The sequence below is a fragment of the Sapajus apella genome, unplaced genomic scaffold (genome assembly GCF_009761245.1).
Source record: "Sapajus apella isolate SASKATOON/1434 unplaced genomic scaffold, GSC_monkey_1.0 scaffold107, whole genome shotgun sequence".
In the NCBI taxonomy this organism is placed as follows: Eukaryota; Metazoa; Chordata; class Mammalia; order Primates; family Cebidae; genus Sapajus; species Sapajus apella.
In genome coordinates this window covers 865,776-882,192 of record NW_022437047.1, presented here as the reverse complement: position 1 = coordinate 882,192, position 16,417 = coordinate 865,776, and the positions used below count along the sequence as shown (strand labels likewise).

Sequence of the window (16,417 nt, the reverse complement as noted above, 5' to 3'; positions counted from 1 at the left end):
ACCCAGATAATTTGGATATATAAAAAAAAAAAAAAAAAAAAAAAAAAAAGCCTTTTTTTTTTTTTTATAAAACAAATTTTTTTTTTTTTTTTTTTTTTTTTTTTTAAACTAACAAATTAGAGTTGTAATTTGGTTTTTCTTCATGATTATGTTTACTTATTTATTTATTTGTCCTTGAAGACCTTAACTGAGACAGGTTATGAGAGCTCTCACAAGGTAACGTGCTTAGCATGCTGTGAACGCCAACAGAAAGGGCCCACTCTAGCAGCACCCCAGCATTTGCCAGCACCAGAGAGAGCAGGTTTCTGTCTAGGTTCTGGCAAACAGTGCTTTGCTTTGGACTGGTTCCTTTCTTGCCCTTGAAAAACTTTAACAGGTGACCTCCTGCCTCACAGCATTTTTTTATTCAGTGAGCGCTGGTTCAGCCCTTACCATATGTCACACAGTCCACAGATCCCGGGGATGCAAGGATGACTAAACATGTCCTTGCCACCAGCAGCTCACAATCTGATGAGCTCAGATTTGCTGAGAGGGTCCAAAATCCACTGGCCAGAGCAGATGTGTCTGAGCCTGTGAAATGTTCTCCAGCCCTGGCCTGCATCACAGCCGAGGTGACAGAGGCACTCCTGAGTGGCACTGAGCCCTGGCCTCTGCCAGAGGTGGATGCCCGTGCTCATAGGCCTGCTGTGGAGTGTGAGAGGCTAACTACTGGTTAATCATGTGATGAATTGCCTGCCAATAGCCATGTTGTAGGTTCCCTCTAATATGCATGAGTTGACTCAGTATGAATTTTTAGCTGATTGTTTCAGTTTTTATTTCCAAAAAGTAAGCCATTTTTCTTTTTTTTTTTTTAATATTTATTTATTCATTCATTTATTTTGAGATGGAGTTTTGCTCTTGTTGCCCAGGCTGAAGTGCAATGGCACAATTTCGGCTCACCGCAACCTCCACCTCCCAGATTCAAAGGATTCTCCTGCCTCAGCCTCCCAAGTAGCTCAGATCACAGGCATGCACCACCACACCTGACTAATTTTGTATTTTTAATAGAGATGGGGGTATCTCTATGTTGGTCAGGCTGTTTTTGAACTCTCAACCTCAGATGATCCAGCTGCCTCGGCCTCCCAAAGTGATGGGATTACAGGCATGAGCCACTGTACCCGGCCTCTTTTTTTCATTTTTAAACTAATTTACAGAAACTTTGTGTAGGGAAAGTCATTCAACAAACCCATGGGAGGCGTGTCCATGAAGCTGAGCTGTGTCATTTCCGGTGCCTAAGCTGGCAGATTGTCGTAGGTGTGTTCTTTTTACTCCATATGTGTGCACTGTCCCTTGCAGATGAAAACCTTCTGGGTCTGTTTGGCCTTAGGGTCTGCTCCTGGTTTCCCTGTGCCAACAGGTGAGGCAGCTTTTAACAGCTGGTGATCAAATGGCAACATCTGGGCCAACAGGGCTTTTGGGAGCTGTCTCAAAAGGACCAAGCCATCGCCAAGCAAAACCCCCTCTTATACTGATAAAAGTTCTTCCCTCCCTCCCCCCCCCCCCCCCCGTCTCACTGTTGCCTAGGCTAGAGTGCAGTAGCACAATCTCGGCTCATTGCAACCTCCGCCTCCTAGGTTCAAGTGATTCTCCTGCCTTAGCCTTCCGAGTAGCTGGGCCTACAGGTATGCGCCACCACGCCCGGCTAATTTTCGTATTTTTAGCAGAGGCAGGGCTTTGCCATGTCGGACAGGCTGGTCTCGAACTCCTGACCTCAGGTGATCCACCCGCCTTAGCCTCCCAAAGTGCTGGGATTACAGGCATGAGCTACTGCACCCTGCTGGTAAAAGTTCTTAAATAAAAAGCACTTTCTATATAGAACAATGATTGGGTGGCAGGGTTACCCTCTGTATCTCTGTATTTTCTCAGTGGGAAGAAAGAGAGTTGGCCAACACAGGCAATCATGGGAAAGCAGTATTCATGGGAACTGACGGCTAGAATGTGATGGGCCCCCAACGTAGCCCCTTGGCTGCCTGGGCTCCTGGGAGACAGATGGAATTTCCCAGTAGGCAAAGATTACATCGAAGAAACCCCTGTTAGAGAAAAGACTTTGAAGAAAGCATCTGACTTCGTGGAGAAGTTGGTTGCCTTGGCCAAGTGCTGACCTCATTCATCCCTTCAGTGCCCTCTGCTCTAGAGTGATGGGGCTAAAGCCATGCCTCCTCACAGGGAGTTCTTGCCAAACTGGGCAGCAGCTGGCTGGGAAAGGCATAAGACCATGTGAACATAGATGTTAAGGCTATTTAAACAAGAACACAAAGTTCTAGCATTTTGCTTTTTGAAAGGATAGTAACTAGAAATTGCTAGTTAGGAGGCCAAAGAGATTTCTTTTACAAGGTTAGGATAGAATGGGGCTAGGAAGTCTTAAGCTGTCTGTGGGTACCTTATAGGATTTTATTTTTGCAGAAATGGGCTCCTGGTTTATGCTTAGGGATTTTCAGCCATAAAATGGGCAGAGCATGCTGGCCTTCTCTCTGGGGGACCCTCAGCCTACCCCAGAATCAAGAAACAAGATCTCATGAGGCTTCTTGGCCACCACAGTATGCAGGTTGTCCTCCGTGTGTGGGGGTCTATATTCCCAGCCACACGGAGCAGCTGGACACTTGCATTTGGCCAGAGTGCCATTCAAGCTCACCACCACTGTGATTTTCTTGCTGCTACAAAGGAGGGGTAGTCTATCCTCTCTTCCCCATATTCTCAGAGACTGTCCCTGGGTCATGCCAGAGCAGCTGATGCTGGCTCCCAGGATGGCAGGATAATGGCTTTGGAGGACGGTTACTACTGCATGGTGGTGCCATCAGCTCTCCCTGAGAAGTGCTTTCACAGCCAATCTGTAGCACTTGATGATTGACCCACTGTGAGCAGGATGTTAACTGTTCCTCTGTAAGTGCTCCTTCCCTGTGAGCACTCCCCAGGGGAAGATGCTGGCTGATCCTGGCTTTAGGAGTGGTGGTGGGCCGGGTCTATTTCACAGACACACTATAAATCCTAAAACCACCCATTTGAGTGGTCACCTGAAAACCTGAGTCAGGGCTGTAGTCTCTCACCCTGCTCTGATCTTCCACCTGTGTATTTTTCACCTTCTTCTTGCTCTCCTTGGTCGTCCTCCCAGTGGGAATCAGATATATACTGATGCTTCCCATCTGGCTTTGACAGTGGTTTCCAGGAATCCTTACAGAGTTCTAATTGTGTGTGGGAAGAGAGCGTGGGCCTGGGCCTGCAGGGAGAGATTGTTACCAGAGGGGAAAGGATAAGCTGCGTTTCGGGAGTGTTTTCTTTGAAATGAAGGTAAACTCGAAGTGTGTGTTTGAAATACATATCAACAAAGCTATGCTTTAGTTGGTAGTATTTAAACTGATCATAAGAGCTTCAGAAGAAACCCTCAAAAATTAATCTGGAGAAGAAAAGTATAAATGGTGCAGTTGTACCTGTCCTCAGCTGTGTGCTTGTAGCCCTCGTGGCATGTGGGAGAACATGAGCAAAGGCTCCCACATCCTGTGTGGGCCCTGTAGACAGTGCCATGAGAGCGGTTGGAGAAGGCCTTAGAGACACCGCAACCAGTGGAGCATGTGTTTGGGGTATGGACAGTATGTGTGTTCTTTGGAAAACTACTTTTTAGTAGAAGCAGTATCCAGATTGTGTTCTTTGTACTATATATTGAGCAAACGCTAAAATATGATGGACTTGTCATATACAGCTGAGGTTTATGAAATGTGTCATCTGAATGACTGTGAAACTTACAAATGATGTTTGCTGTGTAATCTTTCAGGAAATAAAAAAGTTCATTAAGGGGGTCTCTGAGAAGATCAAGAAAACCAGAGATAAATATGGCATCAATGATAACGGCACAACAGAGGTAATATCCCTCCAAGACGCATTAGAACCCCAAGCTGTTTGCAGGTGCCTCCGGCCCTTAACTCTGTGCTTGGCTTGTGTTCTTCCAGCCCCGCGTGCTGTACCAGCTGGACCGCATCACCCCCACCCAAGTAGAAAAGTTTCTGGAAACCTGCAGGGACAAGTACATGAGGTAGTGATGCTGTTGTCTTGGACTGACGGTCATCCACGTAGGTCTCATGTATCCCTCCTGTTTCCCCATGGGTACAAAACCCTGCACCAGTGCATTTGTTAACTGCCGGTATTTGATCAGATTCTGTCACATCTTCTCTAGGGAGTCTGATGAATTGCTAGGCTGAGTACTCCAAGATATGGAAATAATTGCAAGGAAATTTCTTAATGTCTTCTCCCCATGGGGAAACTGCTGATGAGTATGGCAGATGCCAGCTGCTCTGTTCGCCATCAGTACCATTGGTTAGCAGACCACTTAGATCTTCTGCATCCGTAGGCACGCAGAATTGAGTTGCACTGCTGCCCCCTCTGTGAGCATTACTTTCCCCTGTCTGCACCTATTTCTGGTCTATACCAGGCTCTTCCTCTGTCACAAGCATACCCTGGCCTATTGCCAGTTCCTTCCTGACCCTAATAGCATCTGTATTCTCTGTTGAAAGTGATAACCAGAAGCCTCTCTCCAGCAGTTTTACTGGACTTTTCTTTGTCATCCTGTATTCTTATCCATACTCTTGCCTTCTAGGGCACAGATGGAGCCAGGTTCTGCAGTGGGCGCACTGTGTGCCCAGAGCATTGGTGAGCCAGGCACCCAGATGACCCTGAAGACTTTCCACTTTGCAGGCGTGGCCTCCATGAACATCACCTTGGGCGTCCCTCGGATTAAAGAGATCATCAATGCTTCCAAGGCCATCAGGTGCCTGCTTCCTTTTCCCTCCTGTTCCACACATGCCTGTCCTGTTTCTTGAGAAGCAATGATCCTTGTGTCACATGCATATGTGTGACACATATTCTCATAGGACAGTGTCTCAAACTCTGAGTGGCATGCTTGCTGTGTTAGTCATATTCTGGTTTTTAAAAAAGCCACTCAAGAAAAAGTCTAAACTGGATACATTCAAAATAGAAGCAATGGTTTTCTATGGCTACAAATAACATGAAAGAGAGAAAATGTTAAAAACGACTAGAAAAATTGGAGCAATGTGTCAGTGGAGATTTCATCCTTTTGATGTCATTATTCCAGCCTAACTAGGCCTGACTGAAGTGTCTGCCACGTGGCCTGTGGTCATATTCTGTGATTCCTGGTGATTTCATGATGGGATTTTTAGTTGATCTAAGGCTAGAAGAAGTAGAAATGTATTACAATGCCTTTGATGACAGAAATCATGATGACCTAATTTTTTAAAAATGACAATACATAGCATTAAATGAAAGATAGCCATACTTGGTTGCAGAACCACAACCGTAGATATCCAGGGTGTTAGGAGCTCTGCCTGCCCCTTCTGGGCTGGTCAGTTTAGTCCCAAGAATGTGTATTCTGGGGATCCTGTCCAGAACGGTGAGGACAGAAGCCGATGGCCAGTGATCAGAGGAGTTGGAGGTGTTCCTGGAGAAGCAGTGTTGGGAGATAGGAGGGATGAAGGAAATTGTAGTATACAAAAGGTCACTTTATAGGCCAAGCATCGCGGTTCATGCCTGTAATCCCAGCACTTGGACAGGCCAAGGCTGGAGCATCACTTTAGCCCAGGAGTTCGAGACCAGCCCAGGCAACGTTGGAAGACCCCAAGTCTACAGAAAATTTAAACATTAAATTAGCCAGGCATGGTGGTGCACACCTGTGGTTCCTGCTATTTGAGAGGCTGAGGCAGGAGGATCAATTGAGCCTAGGTGGTAAAGGCCACGGTGAGCTGTGATCCTGCCGCTGCACTCCAGCCTGAAACAGAGCGAGATCCCTTTCAAAAAAAAAAAAAAAATCTGGGTGGTCAGTTTACACAGGGAACGGAACTAAAATAACTGCTGGTTATGGTTGTTAGGACCAAAGAAAAACAGGTAGGATTCACTTTCTTTTTCTTTTTTTCTTTTGAGACAGAGTCTCTGTTGCCCAGACTGGGGTGCAGTAGTGTAATCTCAGCTCACTGCAACCTCTTCCTCCTGGGTTCAAGCGATTCTCCTACCCCAGCCTCCTGAGTAGCTGGGACTACAGGCGCACACCACTACACCTGGCTAATGTTTGTGTTTTTGGTAGAGATGGGTTTCGCCATGTTAGCAAGGCTGGTCTCAAACTCTTGGCCTCAGGTTATCTGCCCTCCTTGGTCTCCAAAGTGCTGGGATTACAGGTGTGAGCCACTGCACTCGCCCAGGGTTCACTTTCTAAGGAAGAATTTTCTGAAAATCTTTTTGTTCACTTATGGAGTAGATTGCCTGGGGACCATTAAAAATAGTAAGTGTAAATGAGAATGTATGTGAACCCCTTAGCATACCTGAGAGTAAATGCTCAGTAAACTGTGGTTACTAGTAACATTACGATTCTAAATGGCACTTGGGTTTAACAAAGCAGTGGTCTTCAGACAGGCTTTTCCCTTGTGATAGCATCATTTTTCCTTTGCTTCTCAACAGCACTCCAATCATCACAGCACAGCTAGACAAGGATGACGACGCGGATTATGCTCGCCTCGTGAAAGGAAGAATTGAGAAAACCCTCTTGGGAGAGGTAAGAAGAAATCCCTATTGATAACAAGAAAACTAGCTCAGCAATGTGGCAAGGAAGTGTAAAAATCAGCTGCAATGGATTGACCAGTCTGTGGCGTCCACGTTATTCCAGCTCTTCAAAAAACGCAAGCCGTCGCATGCTCTTAGGAGAGGGGAAAGTGGCTGATGAACACTTTGATCTTTTAACACTCCAGATTTCCGAGTATATTGAAGAAGTGTTTCTTCCTGATGACTGCTTTATTCTCGTCAAGCTCTCCCTGGAACGGATTAGACTTCTGAGACTGGAAGTGAGTCACATAATTAAATGTAGAGAGGAAGTCATCCTGTTAGTCCCAAGATAGGTACTGATAAACTAGGGCAAGAGCTAAGCAAGACAGAGGAAGCATTGCAGAAGCTTCTGTTTGGTTTCTAGTTTTTGTAATTCTGTTGTTCCCTCATATTTTCTTGTTCTAAACCTGACTTTGATATAAATATAGCCATCTAAAGACTCACAGGAAATCAGTTGAAATTTTGTGCAGACCACAATACCAGTTCACTGTGACATGGTATTATGATAAGTGATCTTGTTGCTCTTCTTCCCAGTGTCTGGAAGGACCCTAGGGTTGGCTGTGTCTTACTTACCTGTGGGTCCTCAGTGCCCACCATGGCAACTAGCCTAAGAGGTTCAGTAAATGCTTTTAGATGGGGAGATTAACCTGGCTTCTTAAACTGGCATTCGTGGGAAATAGGTAACAGTTGAAAGATGATCATCAGCCTTTCTCACAAACAGACTGACATGGGGTGCAAAATGAGTAACTTCCTGACACCGTCTCGTAGCCCTTAAAACAGTCTGTAGCCCGTTCTCTCATGCACCAAGTTCGTATGTTACCCATATGACACTTGACTCTGAAGTGCAACAGCCTACTCTCCAGTCTGGGGATTTCTCTAGCCTCCTTCTTGCTGCCTGCCTTGTGGCTGTTTTGTAGAAGACCTGAGTTGTATCCAGGACTGTCGCACATGAACCATTGTGGAAAGGTCGGGTGAAGGGGAGGCCCCACAGAAGTTTTTAAATCAGCCTGGCCTCCAACCCCCAGCCTCCCTAGAGCTTCCCACAGAGGCTGCTGCGTGTGTTGCCATGAACTGAGCATAAATTTTCCAGGGCAAATATTTTGTTGTGGGTGAACAAAATCTCTTTTTATGAATAAAGCACAGATAATATACACATATAGTACATAAAACAGATAGGCAGTATATCTATGGCATTAATTTCATGGTAGGGGGCAGCTTAGAACAAACCTGACTAAAGGACTTCTTAGAGGAGCAATAATGAAAGAAGATGAAAAACACTCGAAGCCTCCAAACCTCTGTCAGTAACACCTACGCCCGGCCATGTTGCAGGTGAACGCTGAGACAGTGCGCTATTCCATCTGCACTTCCAAGCTCCGCGTGAAGCCCGGTGACGTGGCTGTTCACGGTGAGGCTGTGGTGTGTGTCACCCCCAGAGAGAACAGCAAGAGCTCCATGTACTATGTGCTGCAGTTCCTGAAAGAGGATCTCCCCAAGGTAAAACAGAAGCTGCTTCTCCTGGAGACGCAGCGTCTTCCTGTGGTGTGACACCCAGGGCTGGGACCTAAGGGCTTTGTCACTTAGTCCCATTTCTTCATTTCTTCTTCGCCTTATCCCCAAGGAGCTAGTCTGTTAGATTCCTCTCTGCTCTGTCAAAAAACTGATGTTAGGATGATGTAAGTTGAGGTGCAGTCCCCTCAACTTCTTCTGTTCTCCCATCCCCCTAAAACTAGCTCTAATGTGTCTCAGATGACCACTGCTGACAGCTGGGCTGATCAAGGTGACCAGCCCAGGGCATGGCTCACCCCGTCCTCACAGCCGTCTCTGCCTCTGAATCCAGGTGGTGGTGCAGGGCATTCCAGAGGTGTCCAGAGCTGTCATCCACATTGATGAGCAGAGTGGAAAGGAGAAGTACAAGCTTCTGGTGGAAGGTGATAACCTACGGGCGGTCATGGCCACGCACGGTGTGAAGGGCACCCGAACCACCTCCAATAACACCTATGAGGTACCGCTCAGCCCTTGGGGTTGCCTTAGGGTTAGGCTGTCTGCCCTGTGCCATCTGCAGGCCTTCCACTGGTTCCCACCATACTTCTCTGACCATCCCATTTGCCCCGGGTCTACAACTAAAAACCGTCCAGCAATCCATTTCTGGAAAATGGCACAGGGTTTGCTTAGAACCTGCAGGGCAGAGTAGGAAGTGGAGAGAATTTGCAGTGGCCTCCCAGAAGGGGCTGCTTCTGTTCATTCCTGGCGCTCTGTAGGTGGAGAAAACTCTGGGCATCGAGGCCGCCCGGACAACGATCATCAATGAAATCCAGTACACCATGGTGAACCACGGCATGAGCATTGACAGGAGACATGTGATGCTGCTCTCTGACCTCATGACCTACAAGGTGTGTGGGCAGGAGGCCCTCGGGTGCCTGGGTGTCCTGAAACTCACTCTTAGGAGAATAAACCTATGGAGTTTCTAAGACATGTAAAATATGCTGCTGTGAGGATCATCACAGCAGTTCATTAAGATGTGAACATTGCTCAAAAACCAAAGTATGTGCTGCCCAGGCTGGGTGTCCTGGTCAAATCCCAATAAGAGAATTACAACCTCATGACAAACTCACACCCAGTCAGCGAGTGAAGAGAGCTGAAACTTGGTTCCATTTTCATCCTGAATGTCATCCTAAAGCAAATTTAGCCATTGCCAAAGCCCAGAGAGTCCCGTGGCAAGTTGAGGTGTTTGTTTCTTATTAAACCCATCCATCTCCTGTAGCCATTCCCAGGAAAGAAGTTAACATGACCTGAAGTTGATTGGTTGTTTTGATTTTATTTCTCTCTCTCTTTTCCAAAAAAAACATATTTCCCTCTAGCTGTGCCTTAGGGCAGCATGTTTTCATAAGGCTTCCCTAGACAAGTCAATAGTGTATTACAGGATATTTAGAAACTAAGTGAGGGAAATGGCCCATTTCCTACCACCCTGAGGCTGTGAGTTTGAAGTCTTCCTCGAAGTCCTGCATCTATTCTGGCACAAGGTGGTGTGGGGGGACTTCTTTGAAGTCCATGTGCATCTGTTACTTTAGTTGCAGCAAACAGTGTGCATGCAGTTTTTGTTCTGACTTTGTTTAACATCACAAGTATTTTCCACCTTGTTTCATGGTATTAATAAGTATACTTTTTAAATTATGGCACAGTATTCCTTTGAATAGAATTACCTAAATTTAATTAATTCTCTTTATACTTGAGATTTTTAAATTCTTTTCATTTTTAGTGATTTGAGCCATAAGAACCCTCTTCAGAAGCACTCCCCTTTTTCAAAGTTAGTTTCTGGATTCTAGTTCTCAGTTGTTTATTCTTTGTTCTGATGGTATCTGGATGCAAGTGTAAGGTTCCATGTTGCCAGTGACTGACCACCTCAGTGGGACACAGAGGGCAGACATAGCTCCTCCGAGCCTTTCACACCGGAGGTTGGGCTGAGGTTGGGACTTGGCGGATTTTTGTTGATTTTATTGAAGGTGCACCGTGCTTTGGTTTTTTGCTTTTGTCAGTGGTGTGAGTACCACCGTGACTCTTTTTCCCTTGATGCAGGGTGAAGTCCTGGGCATCACTAGGTTTGGCCTGGCCAAGATGAAGGAGAGTGTGCTGATGCTGGCCTCCTTTGAGAAGACAGCTGACCATCTCTTTGATGCTGCCTACTTCGGGCAGAAGGACTCCGTGTGTGGTAGGTTTGATGTTTCTATGAACAGCATCAAAGGCCTTTACCATTTACAACTTAGACCGTGGCTGGGTTTCTAAGGGAATGAACAAAACTGAGTGGCAGAGCATTTATTTTTTGAAGAATAATGTCACAGATCATGGAATTGGAACGGCTGGATCTTTTATCTCCAAAGCCTGACTGACTGTAGCATCCTGCATCCCATTAAATCTGTTGGAAAGCCTCCCTCTGTCAGCACAGATGGTTTTTGGTCCAGGAAGAAAAGAGCAAGACCCTGGGCATGTAAGAATTTTTCTAGCCCTTGACTTTGTAGTCAGCCACACTGATCCTGACCCCTCTGTGTGACACCAGGGCTGACAGAAGGGGGTAGTGGCTGGGCGGCACTGAGCAGAGCAGAGTGTCTTGCTGTCCTGGATTCCTTCGGAGGTGGTCATTGATGCCTGCTGAGCGCCCATGCCAGGCACCCTATGTGCTAAGTATCTCAACCCACCCATAGAGTGTGGATATTAAGCCCTTTCACAAGTCGGAAGGCAAAGGTGACCTCACTTGCTGTCAAGACCAGCAGCGCCTTGCTCTATGCCATGCCTCATCCCCCCACGACTCCCACCCACAAAGCATGGCTCTGATGGGGCAGTGCTGGTCTGGGTGAGAGGGAGCACGAGGGGAATTCTCCCCAGTGTCTGGCTTCCCTGCCTCTTCCGTGAGGCCAGCACTGGCTGCTGGGCTTTGCTCAAGCATTTCTGATTCCACAGCAAGACCCTACAGGCCTGGGGTGGGAGCTGGTGAGGGGCTGGGGTTCACGAGGGCCAGCACCCTGCCCCAGGTCACACACCAGTCAGGTCCAAGCAGGGATTCCCAGGCTGGTTGCCGTTTGCAGGCCAGAGCTCTGCTTCCCAGTAGCCCTTTGCTCTCTCATCTCTTGCTATTGTACAGATTGGCCTCAGTAGAGTGTACACCTGTTTTTTGCCTCTAAGATTACCTCCTCCTCTTTTCAAAAGGGACGTGGAATTTTTTTTTTTTCTTTTTTAGAGAGATGGGGTTTCACCATGTTGGTCAGGCAGGTCTCAAACTCCTGACCTTGTGATCTGCCCACTTAAGCCTCCCAAAGTGCTACAGGCATGAGCCACAACGCCCGGCCACATTTTTTTTTTTATTGCATTTCAGGTTTTGGGGTACATGTGAAGAACATGCAAGATTGTTGCATAAGTACACACATGGCAGTGTGATTTGCTGCCTTCCTCCCCTTCACCTATATCTGGCATTTCTCCCCATGTTATCCCTCCCCAACTCCCCACACCCCACTGTCCCTCCCCTATTTCCCCCTGACAGACCCCAGTGTGTGATGCTCCCCTCCCTGGGTCCATGTGTTCTCACTGTTCAACACCCACCTATGAGTGAGAATATGTGGTGTTTGATTTTCTGTTCTTGTGTCAGTTTGCTGGGAATGATGGTTTCCAGGTTCATCCATGTCCCTACAAAGGACATGAACTCATCATTTTTGATGGCTGCATAATATTCCATGGTGTATATGTGCCACATTTTCCCTGTCCAGTCTATCATCGATGGGCATTTGGGTTGGTTCCAAGTCTTTGCTATTGTAAACTGTGCTGCAATGAACATTCGTGTGCACGTGTCCTTATAGTAGAACGATTTATAATCCTTTGGATATATACCTAGTAATGGGATTGCTGGGTCAAATGGAATTTCTGTTTCTAGGTCCTTGAGGAATCGCCATACTGTCTTCCACAATGGTTGAACTAATTTACACTCCCACCAACAGTGTAAAAGTGTTCCTATTTCCCCACATCCTCTCCAGCATCTGTTGTCTCCACATTTTTTAATGATCGCCATTCTAACTGGCATGAGATGCTATCTCAATGTAGTTTTGATTTGCATTTCTCTAATGGCCAGTGATGATGAGCAATTTTTCATATGTTTGTTGGCCTCATATATGTCTTCTTTTGTAAAGTATCTGTTCAGATCCTTCACCCACTTTTGAATGGGCTTGTTTGTTTTTTTCTTCTAAATCTGTTTTAGTTCTTTGTAGATTCTGGATATTAACCCTTTGTCAGATGGGTAGATTGCAAAAATTTTTTCCCATTCTGTTGGTTGTCGATTCACTCTAATGACTATTTCTTTTGCCGTGCAGAAGCTGTGGAGTTTGATTAGGTCCCATTTGTCTATTTTGGCTTTTGTTGCCAATGCTTTTGGTGTTTTGGTCATGAAGTCCTTGCCTATGCCTATGTCCTGAATGGTTTTGCCTAGTTTTTCTTCTAGAGTTTTTATGGTGTTAGGTCTTATGTTTAAGTCTTTAATCCATCTGGAGTTAATTTTATTGTAAGGTGTCAGGAAGGGGTCCAGTTTCTGCTTTCTGCACATGGCTAGCCAGTTTTCCCAATACCATTTATTAAACAGGGAATCCTTTCCCCATTGCTTGTTTTTGTCACGTTTGTCAAAGATCAGACGGCTGTAGATGTGTGGTGTTGCCTCCGAGGCCTCTGTTGTGTTCCATTGGTCTATATCTCTGTTTTGGTACCGGTACCATGCTATTTTGATTACTGTATCCTTGTAGTATAGTTTGAAGTCAGGTAGTGTGATGCCTCCAGCCTTTTTCTTTTTGCTTAGAATTGGCATGGCTATGTGGGCTCTCTTTTGGTTCCATATGAAGTTTAAGGTGGTTTTTTTTCCAGTTCTGTGAAGAAGGTAGTTTGATGGGGATAGCGTTGAATCTGTAAATTACTTTGGGCAGCATGGCCATTTTCACGATACTGATTCTTCCTAACCATGAACATGGAATATTTCTCCATCTGTTTGTGTCCTCTCTTATTTCGTTGAGCAGTGGTTTGCCGGCCACATAATTCTTTAAGATAGAGGTCAGAGCCAGGCATGGTGGTACTACTGTCTGTCGTCCCAGCTACTCGGGAGGCTGAGGCAGGATGATCGCTTGAGCCCAGGAATTTGAGGCCAGCCTGGGCAACGTAATGAGACCTCATGTCTATTTAAATTTTTTTTAAAAAACAAGCGTGAAGGGAAAGAAACAGAAGCAGCGATTAGAGTGGGGCAAGAGGGAGGGACACGGAAGACTGGAAGAAGGCCCGAGGCCAAGAGAAGAGCCAGCCTGCCTAACAACAGTCCTGACACCTGGAAACTGGGCCTTTGCTACAGCTCTGTAGCCCCACACATCGCCACCTTCCTCCACCACCTCCACTTGCTTGCTTGTTGTAGACTCAAGCCTGATGCCAAGTTGACATAGGGCTTGGAGAAAGAATCTACACCATCTCCTTACTCCTGTAACTCTATAGGAGCCCTGCCTTCTGAGGGTTTCTCATCAGGGCTCAGATGCTCTTAAGCATGGCCTAGCCCCTTCCCCTGAGCACAGCTAACAGCTGCCTGCTGCCATTTCTAAGGGGATTGTATTATACTCACTGCTGTCCCAGTTGTTTGCTTTTCTTGTAGGCTGTAAGTTAAGGAAGCACTGGTTGGCAAACTTAGAGTTTCCTGAGCATCCATCAGTATTCTTGCTAAGTTGTGTTCTTAAAGGCAGGGCCCTCCCAGGGTGCTTTTGGCTCAGGTGGGAGAGGAGAACTGGTGGAGCTGACTCTGTCTCCAACAAGCTCCTGGGCTGTTGAGCAGGCACTGCCGTTCCCTGAAAGTGCAGAATCCCCCCACCTGCATTCCACAGCCATTCCCTTTTCTAGATGAGAAGGAAAGGGATTTGGTGAAGTTCAACCAGTTGATGTGGAGTGGCGCTGGGACTCACATCCTAATTTTCTGACACTTAAGCCAACAGTCTTTCTTCCTCAAAACTACCTTGTGTTTAGAGGCTCTCTGATGTTCATTCTGGTTTGTTTCAGGGGTGTCTGAGTGCATCATCATGGGAATTCCGATGAACATTGGAACCGGGCTCTTCAAGCTGCTCCACAAGGCCAACAGGGACCCTAACCCTCCCAAGAGGCCTCTGATCTTCGACACAAATGAATTCCACATCCCGCTTGTCACATAATGCAAGGCAGGAGGGGATAGTGCCTGGCCTTGACTCCTTGTCCTGTCTGCAGCTGATATGAAGAGTTTTGTGCTCCCTGGGACGGAGGTCCTGATGTCCCCACCTGTGCCAGCAATCAGAGAAGTCCCCTTGGCATCCCCAGGAGAGGCTCCTCCTCTGATAGGGCGCAGCTCACACCAGTGACCCTGACTGTGCCACACTGCTTGGGAGAGCTGAGGGTTTTATTGTTTGTTTGCTTGAAACTCAATCTATGGATGGCCCCACAGCTCCTGCACACCCTGCCTCCCTGGACTTAAGAGAAGGCCCAGCCCGGTGTCATGGCCCATCCTAGCTCTCTGCATACATCCATTGGCTCCCCTTGGTGTCTTCACACCTGATGTTGAGCCAGGCCTGAACCCCACACAGGCCAGGGCGCATTCGTGGATTTTCCATTCCTCGGTTATGCTGGAATCTCTCAATGTGACATACTCGTGTAAATATTGTTACTATTATTTATTTGCTCCATTTGAGGGATTTGGAATTTCTGTTATTTTAGTTTTGTTTTTGAAACCAAACGTCTATAGAAACCAAGAAAGCCAGCATGTAAGCATCACTGGAAAAACTGGTTTAAGCAAATAGAGCCGTCCGGGATTTATAACTGAGCTGCAACTGTCACAAGGCCCAGGCGGCTCTGTTACATCTTCTCTAGATGCCCCTGGCTACCCTGTTTTCGTCTACCTCAGACCCCCATCCTGGGGCTCTATCCTGTGACAAGAGCCAGACCCATTCTCCATGGCCTAGGGAAGCCTCACTGGAGTTTGGGCCTGCTGAGATGGGGATGAGATGGCTTTTTATAGAATTATACTTGTGCTATTTGAATCGTCTCTAACTGATTTCTAAAGTTCTGAGTTGATGCTCTTAATGTACCTGGGGTAGTCATTGGTTCTTGGATCTATGTTAGAATGAGTGCTTTCCCTCCCTACTGATGTGATTGTACATTAGGAATTCTTGAACTGAGTGGTTTTGGCCAGTGGTTGGGTTTAAAATTCTATTAAAATTTGTAGTTTGGGCTGGGTGCAGTAGCTCACATCTGTAATCCCAGCACTTTGGGAGGCCAAGGAGGGTGGATTGCTTGAGCCCAGGAGCTCAAGAGCAGCCTGGGCAACATGGCAAAACCCTGTCTCTACAAAGAATATAAAAATTAGCCAGGCATGGTGGCACATGCCTGTAGTCCCAGCTACTGGGGAGGCTGAGGTGGAAGGCTCACTTGAGCCTGGGAGGTGGAGATTGTAGTGAGCCAAGATCATGCCACTACACTCCAGCCTGGGCAACAAAGCAAGACCTTGTCTCAAAAAAAAATTAAGCCTAAAAAAAATTAGCTTTTATAAAAGATTATAGTTTGACCCTATGATTTCCTGCATCTACAAGGTAGACCTATTAGCTTCTCTCGGGGTCTCAGTGATATGAAAAAAATGCCGTTTTTCTTAATGTTTAACCCCCCTTTATCTTTGAGTTGAGCTAGAGCCTGGTTTGCGTCAAAAGATTAAGTTTGTTAATGAACACTAATTCAGGGCTTCTACTTGAGACCCCACCAAGATCACTGCTTCTCATGTAACCTGGGAAGAGTCATAAAGGGGTGCCCCCACCCCCGTTGCCTTCCTGGAAGTATGCCTGGGAAGTAAGCTGTAGGCCTGATCCAAGCCAGGACCACTGGGATATGTGCAAAGGCCAGAGGAGGGGGGAATTGGGTCATGGCAGGGAACACCGGCACCTGTTTTCTTCTGCAGATGACGCACACTTTAAATGGAAGAGAGGTTGTGGCCATAACTTGTGGCTGGGAATAATAAAGATGGCACCACCAAAGAGCCTCATCCTGCTTGAGCGAGTACTCAGTTGGGTGCTGCAGAGCCTAGAGTATGTGTGAGACGTGTGTGATTGTGTTGGGTGCAGATCAGTGTGTAGCACTTGGGAACAAGGCAGACCTTGGAGCAGAATGATTATGTGAAGGATCACTTCACTCATGGGAAGTCATACATCCTGGGGGTGCTGGTCCTCCTTCTGGAACTGCCAGCCTTGCTAGGACTATCAATATCAGCAGCATT

General features: G+C 46.7%; 1 protein-coding gene and 1 long non-coding RNA gene across 2 annotated transcripts in view; one reads left to right on the top strand and one right to left on the bottom strand.

Moving 5' to 3' along the window:
• The window catches only part of POLR3A (RNA polymerase III subunit A), a 54,360-nt gene extending 38,180 nt beyond the window's left edge, over positions 1-16,180 (top strand). Inside the window, exons 22-31 of the mRNA XM_032259188.1 lie at positions 3,806-3,892; positions 3,981-4,063; positions 4,625-4,795; positions 6,493-6,586; positions 6,780-6,872; positions 7,963-8,127; positions 8,471-8,635; positions 8,892-9,023; positions 10,207-10,339; positions 14,188-16,180. Of these exons, the coding sequence (XP_032115079.1) occupies positions 3,806-3,892; positions 3,981-4,063; positions 4,625-4,795; positions 6,493-6,586; positions 6,780-6,872; positions 7,963-8,127; positions 8,471-8,635; positions 8,892-9,023; positions 10,207-10,339; positions 14,188-14,336 (1,272 nt within the window). The 3' untranslated portion in view covers positions 14,337-16,180. The remainder of the gene's footprint in view (positions 1-3,805; positions 3,893-3,980; positions 4,064-4,624; positions 4,796-6,492; positions 6,587-6,779; positions 6,873-7,962; positions 8,128-8,470; positions 8,636-8,891; positions 9,024-10,206; positions 10,340-14,187) is intronic.
• Positions 5,000-5,645, bottom strand: LOC116537164. The gene is made up of 2 exons (XR_004262995.1): positions 5,321-5,645; positions 5,000-5,215 (listed from the first exon to the last, which is right to left on the bottom strand). It is a non-coding gene; the product is annotated as an uncharacterized LOC116537164 (long non-coding RNA).
• Positions 16,181-16,417: the final 237 nt, after the last annotated feature.